General features: G+C 42.3%; 1 protein-coding gene across 3 annotated transcripts in view; it reads left to right on the top strand.

The window, feature by feature from the left end:
• LOC147049952 (protocadherin-15-like) overlaps window positions 1-21,790 on the top strand; it is a 109,258-nt gene that overhangs the window by 79,955 nt on the left and 7,513 nt on the right. For 2 of the 3 annotated variants that reach the window (XM_085921535.1, XM_085921534.1), the window contains 8 exons: window positions 162-274; window positions 10,653-10,762; window positions 12,002-12,142; window positions 15,036-15,163; window positions 16,402-16,617; window positions 17,251-17,339; window positions 18,300-18,476; window positions 19,254-19,476. In XM_085921535.1, coding sequence (XP_085777661.1) covers window positions 162-274; window positions 10,653-10,762; window positions 12,002-12,142; window positions 15,036-15,163; window positions 16,402-16,617; window positions 17,251-17,339; window positions 18,300-18,476; window positions 19,254-19,476 — 1,197 coding nt within the window. Of the gene's footprint in view, window positions 1-161; window positions 275-10,652; window positions 10,763-12,001; window positions 12,143-15,035; window positions 15,164-16,401; window positions 16,618-17,250; window positions 17,340-18,299; window positions 18,477-19,253; window positions 19,477-19,946; window positions 19,956-20,171; window positions 20,286-21,790 lie in introns of those variants that run through there. The other variant, XM_085921536.1, reaches the window with a different exon arrangement.

Here is a 21,790-nt window from a genome sequence, read left to right as displayed (position 1 = left end):
TTGTAATATAAAGCCATCATCCCAAGGTGACCCGTCTTGTTTATGTGTTATTTGAAATTTTTCAAAACATGACATTTGCTTCTAATGAGAATGTCTCGGACACCAAACCTGTATCGTAAACGCGTGTTGTAAACAAGGTGTCGTTTGTGGCTGCCGTGCAGTTGTTTGTCATCGCCTTTGACGACGGCGAGCCCGTGAAGACCAACGGCACCTTGGTGGAGATCACCGTCCTTCAACCCTCGCGGATTCCCATCTTTACGCAAGAGGAGTACAGGTGAGCGTTCAAACGTGTGTAGAGATACTTGCCAAGACTTCCCTTTTGACAATCGAGCCACATTTCGATAATTTATTCCCATGTTGGACGGTTAAAACATCATTTGACACAAACAAGATCGGAGATTGCTAATCACCACTTTTTCCAAGAGCAGTAAAAACTGACATGTCAATTTTATTCCCCGTGTGAGGTCTTTCACATTTAATCTATCCGTATTGTTAAGAGGCTTTTTTTTTTTTGGGCTAGTTTAAGCGCCGACACAATAAAACTGTCAGAAAGGGCCAAACTCATCTATATTTTTCCGAAAGTCTCGCACGTCTAAGCGCCGTCCGACAAAAGACTGATGTTGCAGTGACTCAGGAGGAGTCCGACGCGTACTGATTTATAATTAAACCCACGCATGGATTATTAACACTCCATCTGAAGCGGCTTTGAAGAACTCGCTCGTTATGCGTCAGCGCCGGTTTTGACGCCTTGTAATCTACCGCGTTGCGTACTTGCAGTCGGCACCTGTCGGAGGTGAATTCCCAATGGGCCGAGGGACCGCGGGGCTGATGGCAAAGTTGACTCCGGTGGGGTTTAATGGGAGCGCTGTTTTAAGTGGATTGATTTACCGGCTGGCGTGTCAGTCAGCGCAGGCAGACGAGCCGCCGTAACCGAATTTGACGTGTTATTAAGCCTCGTCAAGGCAGACAGAGACGTGACACGGCTGTCGGCGCCATGACGGAGTTGTGCACAAATATGCCCGTCTGGCTGTCTTTGGTGGATTTGTTGTCATCAGTCACGATATTAGGTACGATCGAATGACACCAACTGCAAGCTCTCCGATTTTTTTTCAGCAGCATCATTCAGTACCACTGACGGCTATAGACGTCAAATTTTCATATTGATTGTGCCGGCTGAGAATGAGTTTAATGGTCGAGTACAGGAGCTAGAGAAGTCCCCGGGCGGTTCGCCGTAGGCTTAAAAAAAATGGCGAGCGGCGTCGGCAGCTGGCCCCGGCTGCAAATGATGAGCCATGAAAAGCATTCGGCAGGTTGCGGGAGCTTCTCCCAGCTCGAGCGCCGTCTCTCCTGCTGAGGGTGTCCAATCTGCTGGCTCTTTTGAACGGAGAGCCGGCTCATCCCTCACCCGAGCGATTTCTCCCCAAAGAGAAGCAGGCGCGACCACAAATCGCTGTGTAAATGTCCAGAGAAGCTCACGTCTGTCAACGCGGCGCAGGCAGTAAGTTCTATGAGCAATCAGGTAAGGCTCGGGGCCACACAATCAAAACGGCTCTGCCGGGTTTTGGCCGGCTTAATGATTTCTGCCCCGGTCGCTCCCGTCCATCTGTCAGAGGGAAATGAGAGCCTCCCAGTCGTTGTTGGCTAGAAAATATGGCGGCCCAGTGCTGTTTATGCCGTTTGTTGCGGCGCTTTTCAGATCATAGCAACGTGAGCTGTTTATGGAAGCGGCTCGTAAAGGAAGAGTGCAAACAATCAAGTGGCTGCTTATTCCTAATCGTGTCGTGAGTTTTAGAAGACAAAGGTAAAGCTGCCTGTTTAAGGATAGATGGCACCGATTTGTTCGCATGCACTTATACAAATAAAAAAAAATGGCCGCCGTGCAAATCCAGGCAATATATATTGATATATCAACGTACTCATCCATGTCTATCTAAATATAGATCTATATTATTTTTAATGTTCTGTCCTTTTTGCTTTCATGTTTGATATAGTCTACGTCATAGTTTTTTTTTTTTTGTTTTTTTTACAATTACTGTATAGTAGCCGCAGCTTTCTTTTGACAATTGAAAAAAAAAAATCAAAGGGGTCTTCATAAATGGTCTCTGATATTCCATCGTCGAAATATAAAAAGTATAGAGAACACTTAACACCCACTTGTGACACTCGGCTGGAAATTAGTCTTGTTCCGTCCATCTTGTCTAATTGCAGAGTGTGGCTTTTGTTCCCATGACGACCGGGCGGGGGAGCTAAAAGCATTACGACAGTCTGCCACCCACTTAGTGAATTTCACGTCTCGGACCAAATCTACTCCCTTTTTCCGTGTTGTTTGAAACTTGTGGAAACTGTGAGTAACCACTTTGCGTCCAAACTTCAAATGAACAAGACCTTCGCAAAGCCACCGCGGCCGACTTTAACCACGTGGCTTAAAAGCTACCATTAATTTTGACCTAAGTTAGATTTTGTGGGGTTGAAGTGCACCACTGATTGTTGCTAGACACGATTGACTGTTTAATTTCACACTTGATGCAAGAGCAAGTTGCCATTTAACGTCATTTAAAAGCAGTTTTATTTCATTTCTTCACTTTGACACGATATGAAAACATTTCAGAATTGAGGACGCTCATTTCTCAGGAATAAAACAATTTTCTGGCATCTTCTCTCGGTGGCCAAATGACCAAATAAAACTGTCAAACTCTTATTGAATTAAAACAGAATGACAGTAAAGCATAAGTAGCAGATAATTAAATGCCCAGTAAAACATCATTCTTCCCGGCAAGCTCATTGCACACAAAATGGAAAAGACGTGGCGCATTTTGAACCACTTATTTCCAAAAGTCCAAATCCTCTGATCAAATGAGCATGTGAAACAAATCCTCAAGAAGGCGCCGATCAAAAATCAAACCGAACGCTTTCTTTGACGATCAAGTAAAGCAACATAGAAAAAAAAAAGTATTTGAATAGAAATGTATTTGTGATTTGTGAGCTCTGTTGCCAGAAGAGTGCCCAATTTATGTCAGAGACACCTCCGGCAGGATTCAGCTTGTTATAGAGAGAATAATGTTTCCCTGCGGGTGAGGCTTCCAGGTGGCAAATGATTTAGTCGGCCGCTCAACAACACGTAGAACTCCGCCATGTCTGTTTGTGTGATGTCACGCCGCATCGTTGTTCGGGCCGCTACTTCGCTCTGCCAGGCTGACCCAGTAGTTGATAATGATGATGATATCGATGTCGTGTGCGGGCAAATAGTCAATAGTAAAATATATGAATAACATAGCAATGCAAGATGCAATACAAAGCATTAAGTTACGAGTTTATCCAAAATATGCACATTTTCTCATCTAAGGCTTTACTTTTCCAGCCAAATCAGACTCGTTATGTCCGTTGTTCAAGAGTCTTAAAACTGCCGGACTCAATAAACAACTTTTCCAAAAAAAACAACAACTTTGAAAACATTTTTATGATGATTGCAGACTAATTGAAACTTGTTTTATAGCCTACTGGCCACATTCAGTGATTGAGGGCAGTTAAATTTGATCGATATGGTCTTAAAAAACGATTTGGAAAAGTCATCAATTTGTCTTTCTCAAACCTGCAGATACCTTGATTACTTTTCCACAGAGAATGTGTAATATGACAGAATAGTCATTATGATTTCAGTTTTTAGATTTGGATCAAACTTCATTTCCCCTCTGCTTCTTTTATCTGCTGTCCAAAGATTTACATGTTCCAGAATTCCACCTATTCATATCCAATCATTTAAAAAGTCCATTTTCCAGATTATGCCCCCTTTAAAAAGCTGACGTATGTTGCTTTTAGTGCACATGCAGCAAAATTGCAACCTTTTTTTGCAATAATATTCATCACAATAAAATCAGCTAAGAAGTCATAAATTATTCCAAATTCTGTGCTAAAATATGCATAACTAGAATTATAACAACATAGCAAACCCCATTTCCCTTTGCTACCATAGTTCACCATGAGATGTCATCCAGGTTTTGTGGAAGTATCACAAAAAAGCCATTTATCTTCATTTAACTGACCCAAAGAGGCAATTAATAATATTTTATAGTAATAAGAAATTTATACGATAGAGAAGGTGATAGAATCATATTCCCAATTGATTTTATGCACACCTACTCTATTATTCATCTCCTAACTCCCACATATCAATATATAAGATTATTACATTTTCCTCTAATTATGTTCATTCTTCTTCTTCTTTTTATGTATTTGGGAGGCCGGAATGAATTATGTGTGGCGGCGGGTTCTCAAGCCCAAAAAAAAAAAGGGCATAGATGGCCAAAATTAATTATGTTCCTTTTTGTCTGCTTTTGCAGCTTCTCTTTTCTTGCCATTGTGTTCAAAACTCTTTTATGAAGTTAAATTAATGTGCATGTTAATTAAGAGCCAAGTACTGAATCGACATCAAGCCGAGAACAAAGTCTAAATTATTTTGATGCTTCCGACAGAGTTACACAAATATATAAAATAAAAATCAATAAATGCGTGCTGCTTGTTTGGATTGGCTAATTCCAGCTGTCAATCACAGTCTCAATCATCCGGACCACCTTTGTGCCCCGCCCCCACAGTTTGCCGTCCAGCTATAAAAAATGACTACATAATTGAGTGTAATATTTTATTAACACCACAGCAGTTTTTTTTTTTAAAGGTCAATGTGCTAATTGAGGTGCATGCGGTCTAGATATTGGTAGCGTCGGAGCTACAAAGCCATTTATTTGTTTTCCATGATATTCACATTAAGGGCCACTCAAGCGTAAGAAAATCCATTGCATGGATGTCTCTTAACTATAACGATTTTCTTGCCACCACTACTATCAAAGCTTACTCGAAAAAAAACGTGCTACGCTAACAACACTACTCAAGCCAATTAGCATGCATGTGTCATGCCTCCCGGACCAAACTACGAATGCACCCTCGTCATTCTACTCTACACTTGTGAGGACGCAGACTGGACCATCGCATGCGGACCTTGAACTGATATTGAATAAATGCTCAAACAGCTTTCCATAGTCGTTCCGCTAAAAGCTTCTATCGGGGGAATACAAATGAAGAAAAACACCATGACTGCTCCTCGATTTCAAACATCCCGCTAGTCCTATTGTTCCTCTAAATACAAAACACGATCATTGCATTAACACCCCCCCCCCCCCCCCCGTGTAATAGAGGTCTGACTCAAAAGGTAATCTAGGGATTCATTGTTTAGTATAATAGTGTTTATGTAACGTAGTTAGCTTCACGGCGCTCCTGTTGAGATGGCATTATCCGTCCTCATCTTGAATCGCGTGTAAATGCAAATTGTAGCTTTCGTGTCACTCTGCCATTCTGCTCCAGTGGAACTGTGCTAGAAACATTTTGGATTAAGTCCGTCCTCCATGGATAATATTTATTATTAAGCAGCACATGTATATGGATAATATACAGCAACACTACTCAGACATGATTTATCCTCAGCATAGAATGACTAACATTATTGTGGCGTCTTCTACTGTATATCTCGAAAGCTGTGCTGTACTGCCCCCAGCTGGTGAAGATGTACACTTCACATGGAGCAGCACAATGTTAAATTGAAGCAAAAAAAAAAAACTTATGTCCTTCCTGTGCTTTTACAAAAAACATTATAGTGCACATTTTGTTGTCGGGGTTTCAGATACGACCCCAGAATGCACGAAACTCCCAAAGGACCCTATATTGCTTTCTCGTAAATAATTTTCACGTTATTCCTTATACAATAATACATTTTTGCAGGAATTACAAAGATGTAGTCATCCTAGAGTGCAGGTGCTGTGGAAACATACCTCCCATCTTCTCCGACATGACTTTGGGCTGTCAGTTTTGATTGAATGAGCCAAAATCTTTTTTTTTTCCTCGTTCTCCGAATAAATGCGATGACGCCTTAGCAGGCTGCCGTAACAACAAACCCTGTTTGATGCGGCTCGACAGACATTCAAATGGCCTGCTTCTTCCCGTAATGACTTCAACGCGGCGGATCACATTAGCGAGGCCATACGTGCACGATGATGTGGAGCAGGGAGGCTTGACACTGTGTAACGCTCACTAACCCCCCACCCCCCCCCCCCTCCATCCCCCGAAGTTTATACGCCTCTGCCTCGTCTCGTAAGCGTCACGCCGCCATCGGGCCTGAGGCAGGCGCGCTGGCTGACACCTGTGTGCCGCCCGCGCTTCTCGTGGCATGTCGCGTTGACACCGGGACTCTCTGCTGCCTCCTGTTGACACGTCTTACCCCTCACCGTACATAATAAGTGGGTGGGTGGGTGTGTATGTGTGGCTTATTTTTATTTTGACTCATTTGAAAATGAAAGTAATGAAAACTGACTTTGGTCTAGCATAACTATATTGGAGAGCCAATTCTGCCCTTGGAATTGCAGTCGTAACTCATGTTTAGTGGTTCGGGGCACATTGGGAAATGCCCCACCAGATCAAAAACAACTCATTTTGATTTAATTTAATAATATTACACCATTAATTTCTGCCTTTTCGGAATTACGTTTTCTTAGTTTGTTGTTTTTAGTGATAAATTCAATTTCTTGTAATTGTTTTTTTCTCAGCGAAAAATCAATTATGAGCAGCGTTCTGTCCCTACAATGTTGACACCTTAAATATTAATACTAAAAAAGATGTATTCTTCCTTTGCGCTTCGGTGCATTCCTGCTGAGGAAATATTCAAACCTTGCAAGAATGAATTCCACATTTTTTTTGTGTGTCACGATTTTTATGACAGTAAAACTCCACTCTTTATACGAGTCTACATCAGCTCGCTTTCTGTCCCGCAACAGCAAATGATTTTCTCATCCTCCCCGTTGTCACATATGTAACATCTTTAGCTTAATCTCTATACCTGGACCCGTCTATTGGAATTCCTCAGCAGCTTAAAACGACTTTGTCAGGACGCGATAACGGCTTTGGCGTGGTAGCACACCGAGGCTCCGCCACGTGCTCGCTAGATGCTTCTCATATCCTGTCAAAGAAGAGCAAATGGGGTAAGAAAGTGTCATATGGTCAGCAGCCCTCGCACCGAAGATTATATTGTGTCGCGAGAATGATGAGAACGCTTCCCGCAGAGAGATTCTGAGAACACGTTTGTCATCCGCTCCCCCAACCAAGCAATCTAAAGCGAGCACGGCAGCTCTGGGCCTTTTGTTAAAGCTCCCTACTTTTACCCAATTTGACTGCTTTTAAAAACATGACGCAGGAGAGTATAGCTTCTAAGAAATGCTGTGAGACATTTGAGCGAGACTCACGCGAGAATCCCCGGTGCACTTTACCAAACGTGGCTATTTTTAACTCCGATCAATCAGGTAGCAGCCACCAAATAACGATTTAATTGTCACCTCGCCGCCACGCTGCTTTGTCAAAGACAGATCGAGAGTGAACGCCCTGCGACACTCCGCATAATTTGGCCGAAGATGCTCGGACTTGAGTTTAAAACAACGTAATGGGCATTTTGGGCATCATTTCGGCGAAGTGACAGTGACATCGGTAAGTTGCGACAGAATTCTCGGGAAAAACAGCAGAAACGTACTTCTTCCCTACTGTGGCTTAAAATCACACGGGGAGTTACTCAGAAAAACAAAGTAGAACAAACAAGTTTCATGTTTTCTTGTATCGATTCGGCTCCTGACTTCATATCACATTTGTTCTCAGCTCAGTAAAAAACAATAAATGCAAACATAGTACAACTAAAGCTTACAAAAAGCCAAATTTATTATTATTATTTTTTTTAATATCCCGATGAGTCAGCTAATGGGCCAGGCTCGACTTTTAGCCGCAGAGGTGTGTAATCGAACACAGCTGAGAAGACTGTTGCCGCTCACCACACACAAATTACAGGTGCCATAAATAGAGAGAGACCGATGGCGGCGGCGATGGCGGCGTGTGCCTCGACTGCTGATTCCAGCCCATCACGTCGTCTGACACCTTGTTGTGCCACTTGGCCTGATTTGCGTCTTCTCATCTTGACCGCCCATTTCGATTCTCTGATTTAAACGGTGCGTTAGAAGTTTTAGATGCCACATAATGTCGAAAATAAGACTTTTTGGATTGTTAATAGTAGCACTTCTGGAGTATCTGTCCACCAGTCAAGCGTGAAATCGACCAGTTTGTTTTCTGATTATTTCTGATAACGTGTCGGTTCGTGAACTAATCGCACCGCAAAAAGTTGCCAAAATTTGTTGTCCTATTTTTGTGCCACAGAACCACACACAAAATGGTCGAATTTCAACGCTAGTGCTTGACATGTGTTCTTTAATTTTAACCAAACAATAACAGAGACACGTGAAAACTCTTAAATTGTGCTGGAAACACAATGTCATGTGTTTAAAAAATTTAACCAACACATAATGCTGAATGAATAATGATAGTGAGTCATCTGGAGTTTGCCTTCAGGGCTGATTGTTATTTTACAGCTTCGGCATTCACTAAAAACCCATTTCCAACTAAAAGGAATAGAGTGTACAGAGAAAAAAAAAAAGACACAGCTGTTAAAAGAGTAAATAAATGACTTTGCTGCGGCGCTCAGCCAAGTACAAAATGTCATCTTTTTAGACACTTGGCAAGTGGAACAGCCGCAATGTGTGTATACCTGGTTTTCATAACAAAAAGAAAGTCATCACAAAAAGTTGGAAAACAATCTATCCATCCTGCAGACTCAGAGAGGCAAACACCCCACAAGGACACAGACGGCAGTGAATAATGCGAAAGGCCCCGAAGAATCATACAGCAGATAGTTTGGATCACCGCATGCTGGCAAATGACTGATATTGATGTGCGGGGCAGAATGTATTGCGCCGCTATTGGCATGTGAATAATGTGCTGTTTGGCTAATATAAATGACTTCCATTTCCCGCTCGTTGCACCGTTGGGCCCCGTCGCTGAGTAATTGCCGTTTGGGTTGGGACAGGAAGCGGTGACACCATCTCCCACCATGATGGCAGACGCTTTTATGAATGTTGCCTTGACATGATGTCAGAAATAAGCCCTGGACATGACTGTGATTAAATGTGCCCATACAATTTAAATTGCATGACTGATAAAAATCATTTTGATGTATTAAATTCATATTATCACATTTTTTATATACGTCTGGCCTGGAAGTAGTGTTAAATGTAAATTATATGTAAATCAGATGCTAAGAATGCTAAGCGCTAATTTTTGTTCTCAAACTAATCTTATCACGATGTTGGATGGACCAAACACTAAGATTGTTAAAAATTGTACTAAAAGTTACTTTTATATCCAGAAAATATGTTGCACTTGTACAGAAGTAAACTTACATTCTAAATACCCGCTAATGGCTAACTGCGCTAATCTGTGTTAAGCGGTAACCTGGCTGATCCACCAATGGCGGGAACTTTATTCTAGCAAAAAGCTACTTTGTAATCTTAAAATATGTATGTTGTAAAGAAATGAATGTCATATTTCATAAGAGATGTGACAAGGAAGCTAAACTAACATCCGTTTATGGCTAACTTATCTGCGCTACGGGGTGTCCTGTTTGGTCTGCCAATCTTATCTACAGACTACGGCAAGATGTTGTTTTAATTAATTTTGTCTTCCATCATTGGATATGACAGTAGTCAGATGAATGGACCACCAACCTTCGTGTTCCATTTCATTAAGAAGAAAGGCATGTCATGTCAGCCATATATTTTGGGCAATGCAAACGGGAGGAAGCCCTTCCCGTATGTTGCTCATGATGAAGCAGGCAGGCGGGACCGGGTCCATTCTCAGCTGAATTTGTGTGATTAACATTGAAGCCAGTTTTAGATTTCCTTCACACTGGGACGATCATCTGGGAGTTAGCGCTGATAAATGTTGAAAAAGGTGTAATTAGCGTTATTCACGCTGCTCCGTGAGGAGCTCTGGCCGGAGGATATTTTTCCATACGTTCATCTAAACCTTCCTCCTAAACATCCCACCTGACCTGCCTTTTATAGCTGCATCTGCTCCGTGCTATTTATTTATTTATTTATTTTTATCCCAGGCTGTATCTCCTTGGAGAGAACAAGCAGCCAGCTCCATATGCAAAGTCAAAGTGCTTTTGTTGCAATAACTGAACAATAATTTATGTTTTCCCCAAAGTCTCTTATGTACTTGAAAAGGAAGCTAATGCTCATTTATGTATTACCGGTAAGAGGAAACCTCTGTATCGTCAATTATTGTACTGTTGTTGCTCTTATTTAAAAAAAAAAAGAGGCATATTTCTCTCAAAAAAACACAGTTAAGAAAATATAAAAAAATATACAAACAAGTTATCAAATAGATACTGTAAATAATATGAACGAGTATATATATTTTTTTAAGAAATACACGGAGTAAAGCATCATACTTTAAAGTTACCATGACAAAAAGTCGATTTTTATCGAAGGATAAAAAAGCAGAACACATTTTGTCAAACTTTTTATATATATTTTTTTACATACGACTTGTTTACTCAAAATACATCCAAGAAAGATGAAATTGCAAAAGTTATGTTTGTGCCAAGCGTAATCTTTGATGCTTTTTGAAACCTCTCCTCCATGAATCAAGGCTGAAATCTTTTTCTTCTTTTGGAGGCATCATCGATCCCCCGAAGTCTTCACCTAATTCATCTTGGCGTTGACGTCTCTTCGCAGGTTCCCGCCCGTTAGCGAGCTGGCGCCGGTGGGTACGCCATTGGGGACCATTCTCGCCGCCGCTATCAACCAGACCATCTACTACTCCATCGTGGCGGGAAATGATTTAGGTATATTTCCATCGGCGCTGTCTTTGCTCGCAAACAGCCTCTGACGCATAAACATTTGGTTTCAAAATACCTCAGTGCCAGTGTGGGCCACAAAGCAAGTACGCGCCATGGAAAAAGCTTGAAAGAAATATGTTAGTGAGAAGTTGCTTGATCTGTGTTTTCAGTGCACACCGGGGGCATTTGAAAATTCAAGTTCCTCATGATATTATGTCAGGAGATACTTAGCTCAGCTTTTAGTGGGTTGCCAGTTGTAAAATGAGATTAGAATTGACAATACTGTAAAAAAAAAAAAAAACACAACTTTTTATTTGGTGAGAAATGCAGGAAAGGCAGTTTTCCCACCAGAAAAACGAAATATATTTGAGGTTTGTTGCCTTGAAAAATTACTCATTTGATTATTTATTCATTTATTTATTTTATTATTATCTATTATTTTATTATCTATTTTATTATTTAATTGTATTATTTTTATTACTATTATTTTAGTATTATATATTAGTTTATTATGTTGTTATTTTTATTGACAATTTTAAACAATTTCCAAGGCACTGTCGTAAAAAATGCATCAATGCTCGCGCCCCCCCCCCCCCCCCCCCAATCCTCACTCTCGCCTGCGGGCCTCTGTCGAGTAAGTTGACAACACGATGACAAGCGAACAGTCTCTAATGGCTGAGGCGTGGGCCGTCGGAAAAAAAAAATAACGTGCATTGCCATAAAAGATGGACGTCATTTTCTTTCCTGTATTGTCACTCAAGCCCAGCCGACTGTTTGAATGACAAAATCACGGAGAGCCTCTCGTAACGGGAAGGCATTACACATTCATTTCAAAATTCAGTTGACTCTGTATGAAATATTAAACCGCATCCAAGTAGCAGATGGCGGCGACTCGCTCGCTCTCGGTAAGTTTCCGATGCGTTGCAGTATTGTTTGTCCTTTCTCCGGCCCGGGGTGGAACAGACAGCGGTGACATGTTTGCAAACCCGCAGCGCTTGCTTGTCACACTCGTTGGCAAATCGGCGCCGCTTAATTAGTCCCTGAGAGAGCAGATGACCCGGCAGGTGCAAATTTACTGTGATGTTTTTTTTGTTTTTGTTTTTCTAGCGAGTATGAGAAGACAAAAACGAATGAAGTAGCTTTTTCATCTATGTGATACTTTTGTTTTTCTTTCATGCCCGGTTTTGTTTTTGTCCCTTCCAGTCGGTCTCACACCACCGCCGCCGCTCTTTTGTTTGCTCGCAGGTCACTTCCGTGTGGATAACAAAACGGGCGTCATCTCAACCGCAAAGCCGCTGGACTACGAAAACGTCACCAGCTACGTCTTGAGGGTGCAGGCCGACTCGCTGCTGGTTGTCATGTCCAACTTGCGCGTGCCATCCAAAAGTAAGTCAACGAGATTTAATACACTTGAGATCATAAGTCAAGTTAGAATGTTTTGTTTTTGTTGTGAATCAATAAAACTAATTCAGCCTGATTTGATCCAACCTTCGAGGAGCTACAAAAAAAAAAAAAAGACTCAGGCAGTTATGCTATTAGACTAACAATTGTTCTGGAAATATTTGTGACATACGAAACGTATCAAATTGTCAAGCAGCTACGGCAAGTGCAGAAGTTCAGCAGTCTAACAATAAGTCGCTCACGCGTGTCATGTGACATCTTTTGATCGTCAGTGACAAGCGACAGCTCGCCCCTCGGCGATATGCGCGGGAAGCTCACGTTGCAGTCACACCAGTCGCTGAAGAGCTAAATTAATTATTTGCTCCAAAAAAAAAGAAAAAAACAGCCGAGAGCAATTGAACCAAAATAAGAAGTGGAAGTTTGCTTAACGGTAACATCAGGTGGACATTTTCTTATCTTCTCACATTAAAATTGAAATCCTACGCCGATATTCCCGATGACATGGCAATCTTTTCTTTTTTTTTTTTTTGCGCCAACCTGCCAAATTTGATCAAATGCCATCGCGCCTTACACAAATGCAAATGACGTATCGGCTGACGGATAGACTCTCCGGCATGATGACCTGTTCTGTTTCCGTTTGCTTCAAGCTAACCAGTTTAGGCAGACAAATCACATATTTGACACTTTTTTTTTTTTCTCGTCCACTCTTGAAAACCAGCTTTTATGATCACTTGTCAGCCAGCTGCCTTTGCTCACCCACTATGCATACATATTGGCTCATTTGGAATTTGGAAGCTCGGGCTCGGCATTCAAATTGTGGATTTTGACTCCTCGTCTGGCTCGTTTACTTCCTTTCCCGTCAATTGTCAACGTTGACTTTACCTTCCGACGTGGAACTCTTACCGGCTGTTTGCCGAGGAAAGCTTCTAACGAACGAAACCTTGAGAACAAACGTTTCGCCGATGAATAATCGATGACCTAGCGTATGTCGCGTCTCTCAAATGCTAATCGCCGGCGTTACGGCCGCGTGATTCCGCTCGCTCCTCTCTCATCTGACAAGAGTCAAAGTTAAAGGCTTTTCGCCATCAAGATACATTGGCTGACATTTCGTCCTCTTTCGGCAAGGCACCATCAAACGGCCATATTAATACAATCATGATCAGACGTCTTTCTTTTTGCGAGTGGCTGAGGTTTTTTTCTTCCTCTGTGCCCCCTTTTAGTGAGATGATTCAAACGAGTAACTCTTCTTGTCTGTCAATGAATACGGAGAGAACCGAAATAACTCGCTCAGACCGACTGAGAGTAGAATTTCAAGAGGCGTGTCAACACGGTAGTCGTACTCCAGGCACGGCTGGATTCAATGAAGTCGTTTTTCGACTCAATATAGGGAAAAACAAAACGCTGTATCTTTCCCAGACCCAATCCTGGCGAGGGCAGGTTGGAAATAGTCAAAGACGAAAGAGCCAGAGCGAAAGTGAGCGGCCTTCATACGCATCCCGGAGGGTCCTCGCTCTCTGTCTGGCAGTTTTTGCGGCTGTAATCTGACGAGCGGTCGCCGTGCGTCCAAATCCCCTCGGCGCTCCGTGTTCTCCGATGCAACGTGACTTTTACACCTTTGCATGCCAGAAGACGACAAATGGGATATGATGGGATTTTTTTTTTCCCCCCTAACATAGACTGCTTTTTCTATTTTACACATTTGTACACGATTATGTAATGGAATATAATAGTTTTATATCATATAATTTAATATGATATAATCAAAAGATAAATAAATAAACCTCAAATAAAAGATATAATATAAAAATAAATAATATAATATCATAATTGACTGTGATTGCAGTTCCCTTTATTTCAACTGGGAAAGGTTATTTGAGATTTAATTCGGGCTGACCTTCAAATCATTATTTCCATTCGTTGCAATGTTTTTTAATGACTGCTAGCAGAAAGTTTGAGCTAGTGCAAACTTCCCCGCGATTGATTAGCGTTTCACGCCGACTCGCCTCACATAATATTTCATCATCATTTATGCCGAGTTCACCGAGTCTCGCCATCGCCGCTGTTTGCTTGGAGAATTTCAATTGTTGACTTCCCGATCGGCTTATTGGGGGCAATAGGAGAGCTCTGCGTTTCTGGCTGCCTAATATCGTCATTGATCAAACCAAGTCGGTCTCATTATTGACTCTAATGCTGTCCGTCGGATGAAATCAAAGGAGCTCCTGACGCCCGTGTCGTTAGGAACAATCTCCAACTAAGATGAGAGCACGTCACGGATCTTTTTAATGGCTTTAGAAAGAGCTTGTTTAAGAAATACAGATGAAAATTACCACAGAATGTACAATCACTTCCATTTTTAACAGGAGAATCTCCAAATTGCAACCCAAACCGACACAATTGTAAAAACGGATCAAAAAGTTTACAAAGCCAACTTCATGCAATGTTCTCAGTAATGAGATGCCTTCCGCGTGACACGGAAAACGATTCCAACTTTTCAAGTTGGGGTCCGGCTGACGACCGTGACGAAATGATAGTGGCACGGCCATTTTCATTTCAAATTGTGGATGTTTGATCAACGGCGGTTCTGATTATCTTGATGGACGTGTTTATTCAGCCGCCAGCGCTCGACGGTGAGGAAGCGAGAAAACCCAAGTGTCATGTCATCGTCTCGCAGGACTCGGGCAAATTGGTAGAATCAAAAGTTTGGAACCAACTTGAACTGGTTATAAATCAAGACCTGACCCAAAAAAATTACATTTACAAGCCTAGTGGTTAGCATATCTGCTACGCAGTTCTTGGTTTGAATCTCGGCTCTTCTCTTCAATTTTCCTGAAGAACTGTCAACAAAACTTGAAATTGATCGCTAATTGTTTTGTCGCAGCCAACACGGCCAAGGTGTTCCTGGAGGTGCACGACGAGAACGACCACCATCCCGTCTTCACCAGGAAGCTCTACATAGGCGGCGTGACCGAAGACACCAAGATCTTCAGTTCCGTTCTCAAGATAGTGGTGAGGAAATCTTTGATGTCTATAGCTGTCATTGGTAGTGAACGACGTAAGTGAATGAATGACACCCCGCATGAGAACATATATTCTTTATCCTCTGCGAAGAACGACAGCTATTAACGCAGCTTACTGTGAGCGTTTGTGACAACTAAATCTCCCATGAGTCAAATTTGCAAAGTGCATCTCGCAGATTGGTATTCTTTTCTTCAGTTGCCATCATCCGGCACGTCTGCGGCCTTCCGTGAGGTCCCCTCGTTCCTTCCCCTCTTCCGTCAATAGCGGCTGGGGAAGAGATTGCTGCTATTTATCAGTGTCACTTGCGACACAGCCCAAGAATTGATGCCTGTGTTTGAGCTCGGTCGCCGCTCTGAATTTGTGCCTCTGAGGTTTTTCTCCACTTTCACTTTCCATCACATTTACTCGATGGACTGGCTTAATGGAGTGAAGGCTGGCTATGAATGACAAGCTTCTTTAGAAGACACTTTTAATTCTTTTATTTATTTAGTTTTTTTTTTTTAAACACTTTCATATTGAAATGTCCAGCAGGGAAACAAAAGCATGAGTAGAATTTAATCATGAGAGGCTTGCTAGTCATTTATTACAAGAAGAACAATCTGCAGCGGCCAGGTGGAACTACGCGAGATGGAGATAAGGCGAGAAGAGCCTGCAGCTGCGACTCTTCTTCCGTCGCCGCCATACCTGCGTGGAAGAAAAAAAAAAAAAGCTATTATCTCCCCTCATCACTTGAAGGCTCACTTCCTTTTTGTTTGAAAGGGCTTGAAGTTAAATTTGTTAATTCTTCTTGGTTTATCTATTTATTTAATTCAGCATAACCTTTTGGATGAAGACATCTTGGTATGACACGGAGGAATTAATAATCGTAGCCGCCGCGCTCGCAACTCTTCTGCTCATTGAATTAGCGAGCTCGCACAAATCGAATGCAATTTGTTCCGAGAGACTCTTTGGCCTCTCCAATTCCAATCAATTTTCTCCAGAATGAATGCTTTCCAAGAATTGAACTTTTTACCTCATTAGAAAACTTTTCCAAGTACAGGTAATGGGATGTGAAGAGCAGGGGAAAATAAGTTAATGCCCCTTGAAGACATAATGAGCATTGACGACAACCTGAACTATTTTATTTATTCATTTATTTATGCTTTTTTTTTTCATTTATTTATTTACGTATTATTTTATTTATTATATATTATATTATATATATATTTAGATATTATTTATTTAAGGCTACCGATCGGGACACGGGGAACTTCAGCGCCATGGCTTACCGTCTCATCATCCCACCGACGGCGGAGGGCCAAGACAGCTTCGTCATCGAGGCGTACACCGGCGTCATCAAGTCGGCCATCATGTTTCGAAACATGCGGCGGTCGTACTTCAGCTTCGAGGTGATCGCCACCGACGACTACGGCGAAGGTCTGAGCAGCAACGCTGACGTGGTGGTGAGTCTCTGAAAGTTTTTTCTATCAATTGCTATTGACTTTGACATACAGGCTGTCATCATGAAAAAAGAAAATCTTCTTTTATACAATTCTGGAATTAAATTTCCAATTGAATTCTGTGTCGCGCCATGTACCACACGTTTTTTTTTTCATTCAAACCCCATGTGCAATTTTCCTCAATAATTTCACAAGTTCTTCTTTTTGCCCCAGTTTGGGGCTACGCTTCCCCCAGACATTTTTTTTTTATTCAGGTCTGGCACAACGCATCAAGCTAACAAGCCCGCCTAACAAGACGGACGGTGGGAAAGAGCGTGCGGTACATCGCTTGTAAATTGAGCGGGAGAACGGCGATTTCTTTACAGCACTGTTAGTTATTCATTGAGGGTTTTCTCAGTGCAATAAGTGGGATTGTTCCTTTCTTTTTTTTTGCTATTGCATCACAATTCATTCATCAATTCATTTTCTATGTAGGGCTTGTTCTCATTAGGGTTGCCAGAGTTAACTTTTGGGAACGAGGCAGGGAACATTGTGGACGGGTTGTCATGTCATCCAATTGCATCGCATTATTACAAGCAGGATGTCTGAGAAGATGAACATTTTTTGAGTCTATCAACGCTTTTGGTGGGTCTGCAGGTATCTGTGGTCAACGCTTTGGACATGCAAGTTATCGTGTCAACCGTCCCACCCACTTTGGTTGAAGAGAATAAGGATCAAATCATAAGGTAAGGGAATACGCATTTAACAATTTTTTTCCCCCCATCAACTCCGATTAAAATGAATATTCCATTTTTAATCAAATGGGATAATGCCACTTTGAATGATTCGAAAATCGCTCAACTCCCTCCAGCCGACGTCATGCGGTTCTATTTCAGAGTTAATCCAAAGTGCCTCGAGTAATGACACCAAATTAAAATCAAACTAATGACATGATTGTGTTTACTTGATTTTTACGAGAAGGTAACTTACTGTGTAATAAAAGGCGTGAAAGGCTTGGCGACTACATTTCACCAACTGCATCACATCCGTCCCTATCCAATCAGTATTTTATTTTCCACAACATTTGCTTGCCCTCCAGTGTGACTTCCAGTTAATTGTTTTCCTTATTTGAATAGCCCCAAAAAAATACAAAATAAATTGCACCCTCGCCAACAGCTCCAGCAAGGATATGAGCTCTATTAGTTTTAAGGTGGCGCCTAATTCAGCGTATAAATTTGTCACTGGGAAAAAAAAAAAAATGACTCATACTAACAGCGACTCGCCAAACAAAAAACTCTGCTTGGGCTCTTAAATAAATATCAGTCGAGCAAAGGCCTTGCAGCGGTTGAGTGTATAATACAGGCTCTTCTGTCCCCCATCCAAATGAATTAATGATCGCGATTTGGCGTAACATCCTTTAGCACCTCCAGAGACTCTCTTGTTTTGACCTAATGAGGCTATTTGAAAGGCAAATTGCTGGTCATTGTTGATTTTCAAACGCTCGCACACGTTGAGGCCTCGAGATGCACTTGTCTGAAGGGGGGGGAAACAATATTAGTTGTCGTACTACCGCTCACGATGTTTGTCAACGTTGGCAAAGGCTAAGGAGAAATCGCCGCCCGGTCGTTGCCAGATTTGTTGAATCGATTCCGAAGCTAATGCGATGAACTTTGTGATGGCGTTTATTGGCGTTGTGGTAATTTCAGTATCCTGGAGAGTTACATCCAGGACCAGATCCCCGGCGCTAAGGTGATAGTGGAGGCCATCGGGCCGCGGCGCCATGGCGACGGCTTTGAGCTGGAGGATTACAGCAAGTCGGACTTGATGGTGTACGCCATCGACCCGCTCACAAACAGGGCCATTTCACGCCAGGAGCTCTTCAAGTAAGATTTTTTTTTGGTGTATTTATATTTTGGCCCACTTGATCTTCGGTCACCATTCAATGATTCATCTCATTTTGTCTAAAAATCCAAACTATGTCAATGGCATTGAGGAGCTCCATGTAGTGCTTTGGCGCCGTCTCGAGTCATTTCATAGACAATTCTAAACCTTTTTAAGGGAGGGTGACGATTAAAAAGTAATTGAATTGTCTTCCGGTATAAACAATATGTATCAAATTAATTAATGTCTATTCAAGTTCTTTGTCGGGTTTCTCGAATTGTCTCAGCAAAAGAAAGAATTCCATTTTTATTGTTGTTGATGAAATGTCACATTGATGCAGCACTCTCTAAACGATTTTCCTCACCGCTAATGACTGATTATTTGTTGCATTTCATGCCTACAATATAGCCCCACCAAAAATATTGCGACTGTTATTTTCCCCCTCTCGCTACCACACACAGGAGAGCCGCCAATGGTTTCAAGGACTTGGACATAAACCAGCAATATATTTCACTTGTTCTTCTTGGAGAGTGCATGTTTCCCGCGTTCCCAGCGTGTGTCTGGCGGAGTGTGATTACGCATTTTGTTGACCACGTTTGCATTCTCGCCGAGTGACGCATAGAAAAGTGTTTACAAGACATTTTTTTTTTCCTATCAGGGAAAAACAGGTCCTTCGTTTGACAGTTGGGGACAGTATTGAATTTACTTTTTGGGGAGATTGTGTGCAAAAAAAAATGTCAGATGTGTCATTTTAAACTCCCGCTTGCACTTCGTTGTAGATTTCTGGATGGGAACGTTTTGGATATCAACAAGGAATTTCAGCCTTACCTGGGAGAGGGCGGCCGAATCCTGGAGATCCGCTCGCCGGATATCGTGGCGAGCGTGAAGAAGGCTGCCCAAGCCGTGGGCTACACCGAGGGCGCCCTCCTCGCTCTCGCCATCATCATCATCCTCTGCTGCATCCCTGCCATCCTTATCGTCATGGTTACGTACAAGCAGTGAGTACAACGTTCACGTCAGCCTTTCTTGCTCCATTTTTTTTTTTTTTTCCTTGTCATTATACATGCTGACTACGCACTCCACCGGCCTCATTTCCACACCGGTGCTTTGGGAAAGCAAATTAATTAGCGCTCATTTGTAACAAATACCTACAGTCGGCGGTGACCGTCGTGCCGCGTCGTCACGCCACTTAATCATGTCTGCCCCACGCAGATACACAATAGGCTGGCTCGCTTAAGTGTGCAATTCACAAAGAAAATATTGGATGATTTTTTTTTTTTACACAGAAACTGGCTACGTTTTGGAGCTTTTCCGTATTTTAGTCATGTTTAAAAGAAAACAACAGTTGCCTGTTAGCGTTTTTTGAATTTAAGCTAGACTGTGGATAAAAATCATGACAAGTCTAACATTTGTTTTGTCCCCCTCCCTGTCTTCTCCTCCCATTCCGCTCTTCCCATCTTCCTCAACATCAGGTTCAAAGAGTAAGTCATTATTTCCATTTATGATTGTCAAGTTGCTTTTCTTTATTTTATAAGTGAGCGGTGCAGTTTAGCTCTTCTTATTTCATGAGCTATTTAAATAGATAGATTTACACCAAATTATTATTTTTTTCGAGTTTTTAAATCGGAGCTACCTGATTCGTGTTAATACCCACACAATATTCTTTTATGAAATCTGCTCAAATGTGTTTTTCATAGGCGACAGGCGGAGTGCGCCAAAACGGCCAGAATTCAAATGGCTTTGCCGCCAGGAGGCAAGGCAGCGCCCACCAGCGGGGCCAACCTTTACGAAGAGCTCGGGGATAGCAGCATGTGAGTCATCCTTGACCTCTATTTTTAAACCGGGAGTAAATATAACCACCAACATTCCCTCCTGGAGTAACTCAAAACAAGCTAGCTAAATTCATTCCATGCATCGACTGACCATATCTAGCTCGCTGTCTGAAACATATGACACGCCACCACAAGTTTTATCTTTTTAACGTTTTTTAAAAACAGCTGTCGCATTATATGTGTGGGCCCATTGTGTTTTCCCTGCGTATAATATTAGCAAGAGCAAGGTTCATCCAAATTTGCTGGCAGTCAGGTTTGTTGTTTGAGGGTTTGTTTTGGCATTCCTCCTACGCTCCGCTTGTTAGCTAGTTTGCCAGCTCTCTGCTCTTGGTTTTACTGGACTCCCCGAGATGCAAACTTTTGGACAAGTGAAGACTCCTTGGGAGTTGTCAGGATTGGTGGTGGTACTGCATAGCTGTCTGTTCATTGTTCAACCACAGAATGTGAAAAAAACCTCACGCCGCATGATTCCACTTTGGGTCCGCTACAACATTTTAAGCAGTGTGTACTGTCAACTGTCACCGCTAGCCCGGAGGCGACATCACCTTTGTGTTAGCTCATGCGGCACCTAACATCAACATACGACATTCTGTCTCACCTTCAGTCGTCTTACCATCTGTCTGTTTTCTGTCCTTGCCATGGTGTCTTTTACTATCTGGATTCAGACTGCAGTAAGTAATCTTCACATCCAAAAATTCCCCAAACCCTCCCCCCCTTGTACCTGCTAGCTTCCAGGTATGCTTTTGATTAGCGTGACCTTTTTTTCCAAACGTGGACCCGAAGGGAAAGCTTTTTATCCCACGTATCCAAACGATTCTCCTCGAGACTCCGCTTCATCTCGTCCTATCCTCGCACCTTGCAGTGTTTTGGGTAATGACACCGCATCCTTCAAGTGATGCCAGTTTTGATGATCTATTACAGCGGCAACTTTTGATACGTTACTGATCCCCGTAAGAAATAATCTTATGGGTTGAACTTTCCAAAAATCAATACATCAGTGCAGCTAATGATTCATCTAAGTCTTTGGCATACTTCTGGTTCTAATTGCTTTGCGATTAGCCACTTCGTCTTTTCTAGCCACCCAGCAAATCAAACAAACATTTACCTTTTCCTTCCTCCTTCCCTCTCTGAAAACATCACTGTCAATTGTTTTCAAGTCTTTTTTTCTTCTTCCTCTGCATCGCCCTCTCCGGAACAGGGCTAAAAAGTGTGTCATTGAGGAAGCCGACCATCAAAGGATTCTTAGCGCCTTTGCCCGTCGCGCCCTCGCAGCCCACAGCAACGGAGCTCCGCGTATCAACCCGCCCAAGTCGGAGAGCAACGTGACCTTCCTTTCCGATCGCAACCCGCTCACCACCCACAACCCCGTCTACGATGACAACGGTCACCTCGACAGTCCGGACATCTACACCGGACGGAAACGCCCTACCAACAACCGTTTCTCCTTTTCTGATCCTTATTCCGAATGGTCGGGGTGCGCCTGG

Source organism: Syngnathus leptorhynchus, chromosome 10 (assembly GCF_054491065.1).
Source record: "Syngnathus leptorhynchus isolate UIUO chromosome 10, UIUO_Slep, whole genome shotgun sequence".
Lineage (NCBI taxonomy): Eukaryota > Metazoa > Chordata > Actinopteri > Syngnathiformes > Syngnathidae > Syngnathus > Syngnathus leptorhynchus.
The sequence above is the reverse complement of the archived record's forward strand: the minus strand, read 5'-3'. Positions and strand labels throughout refer to the sequence as shown.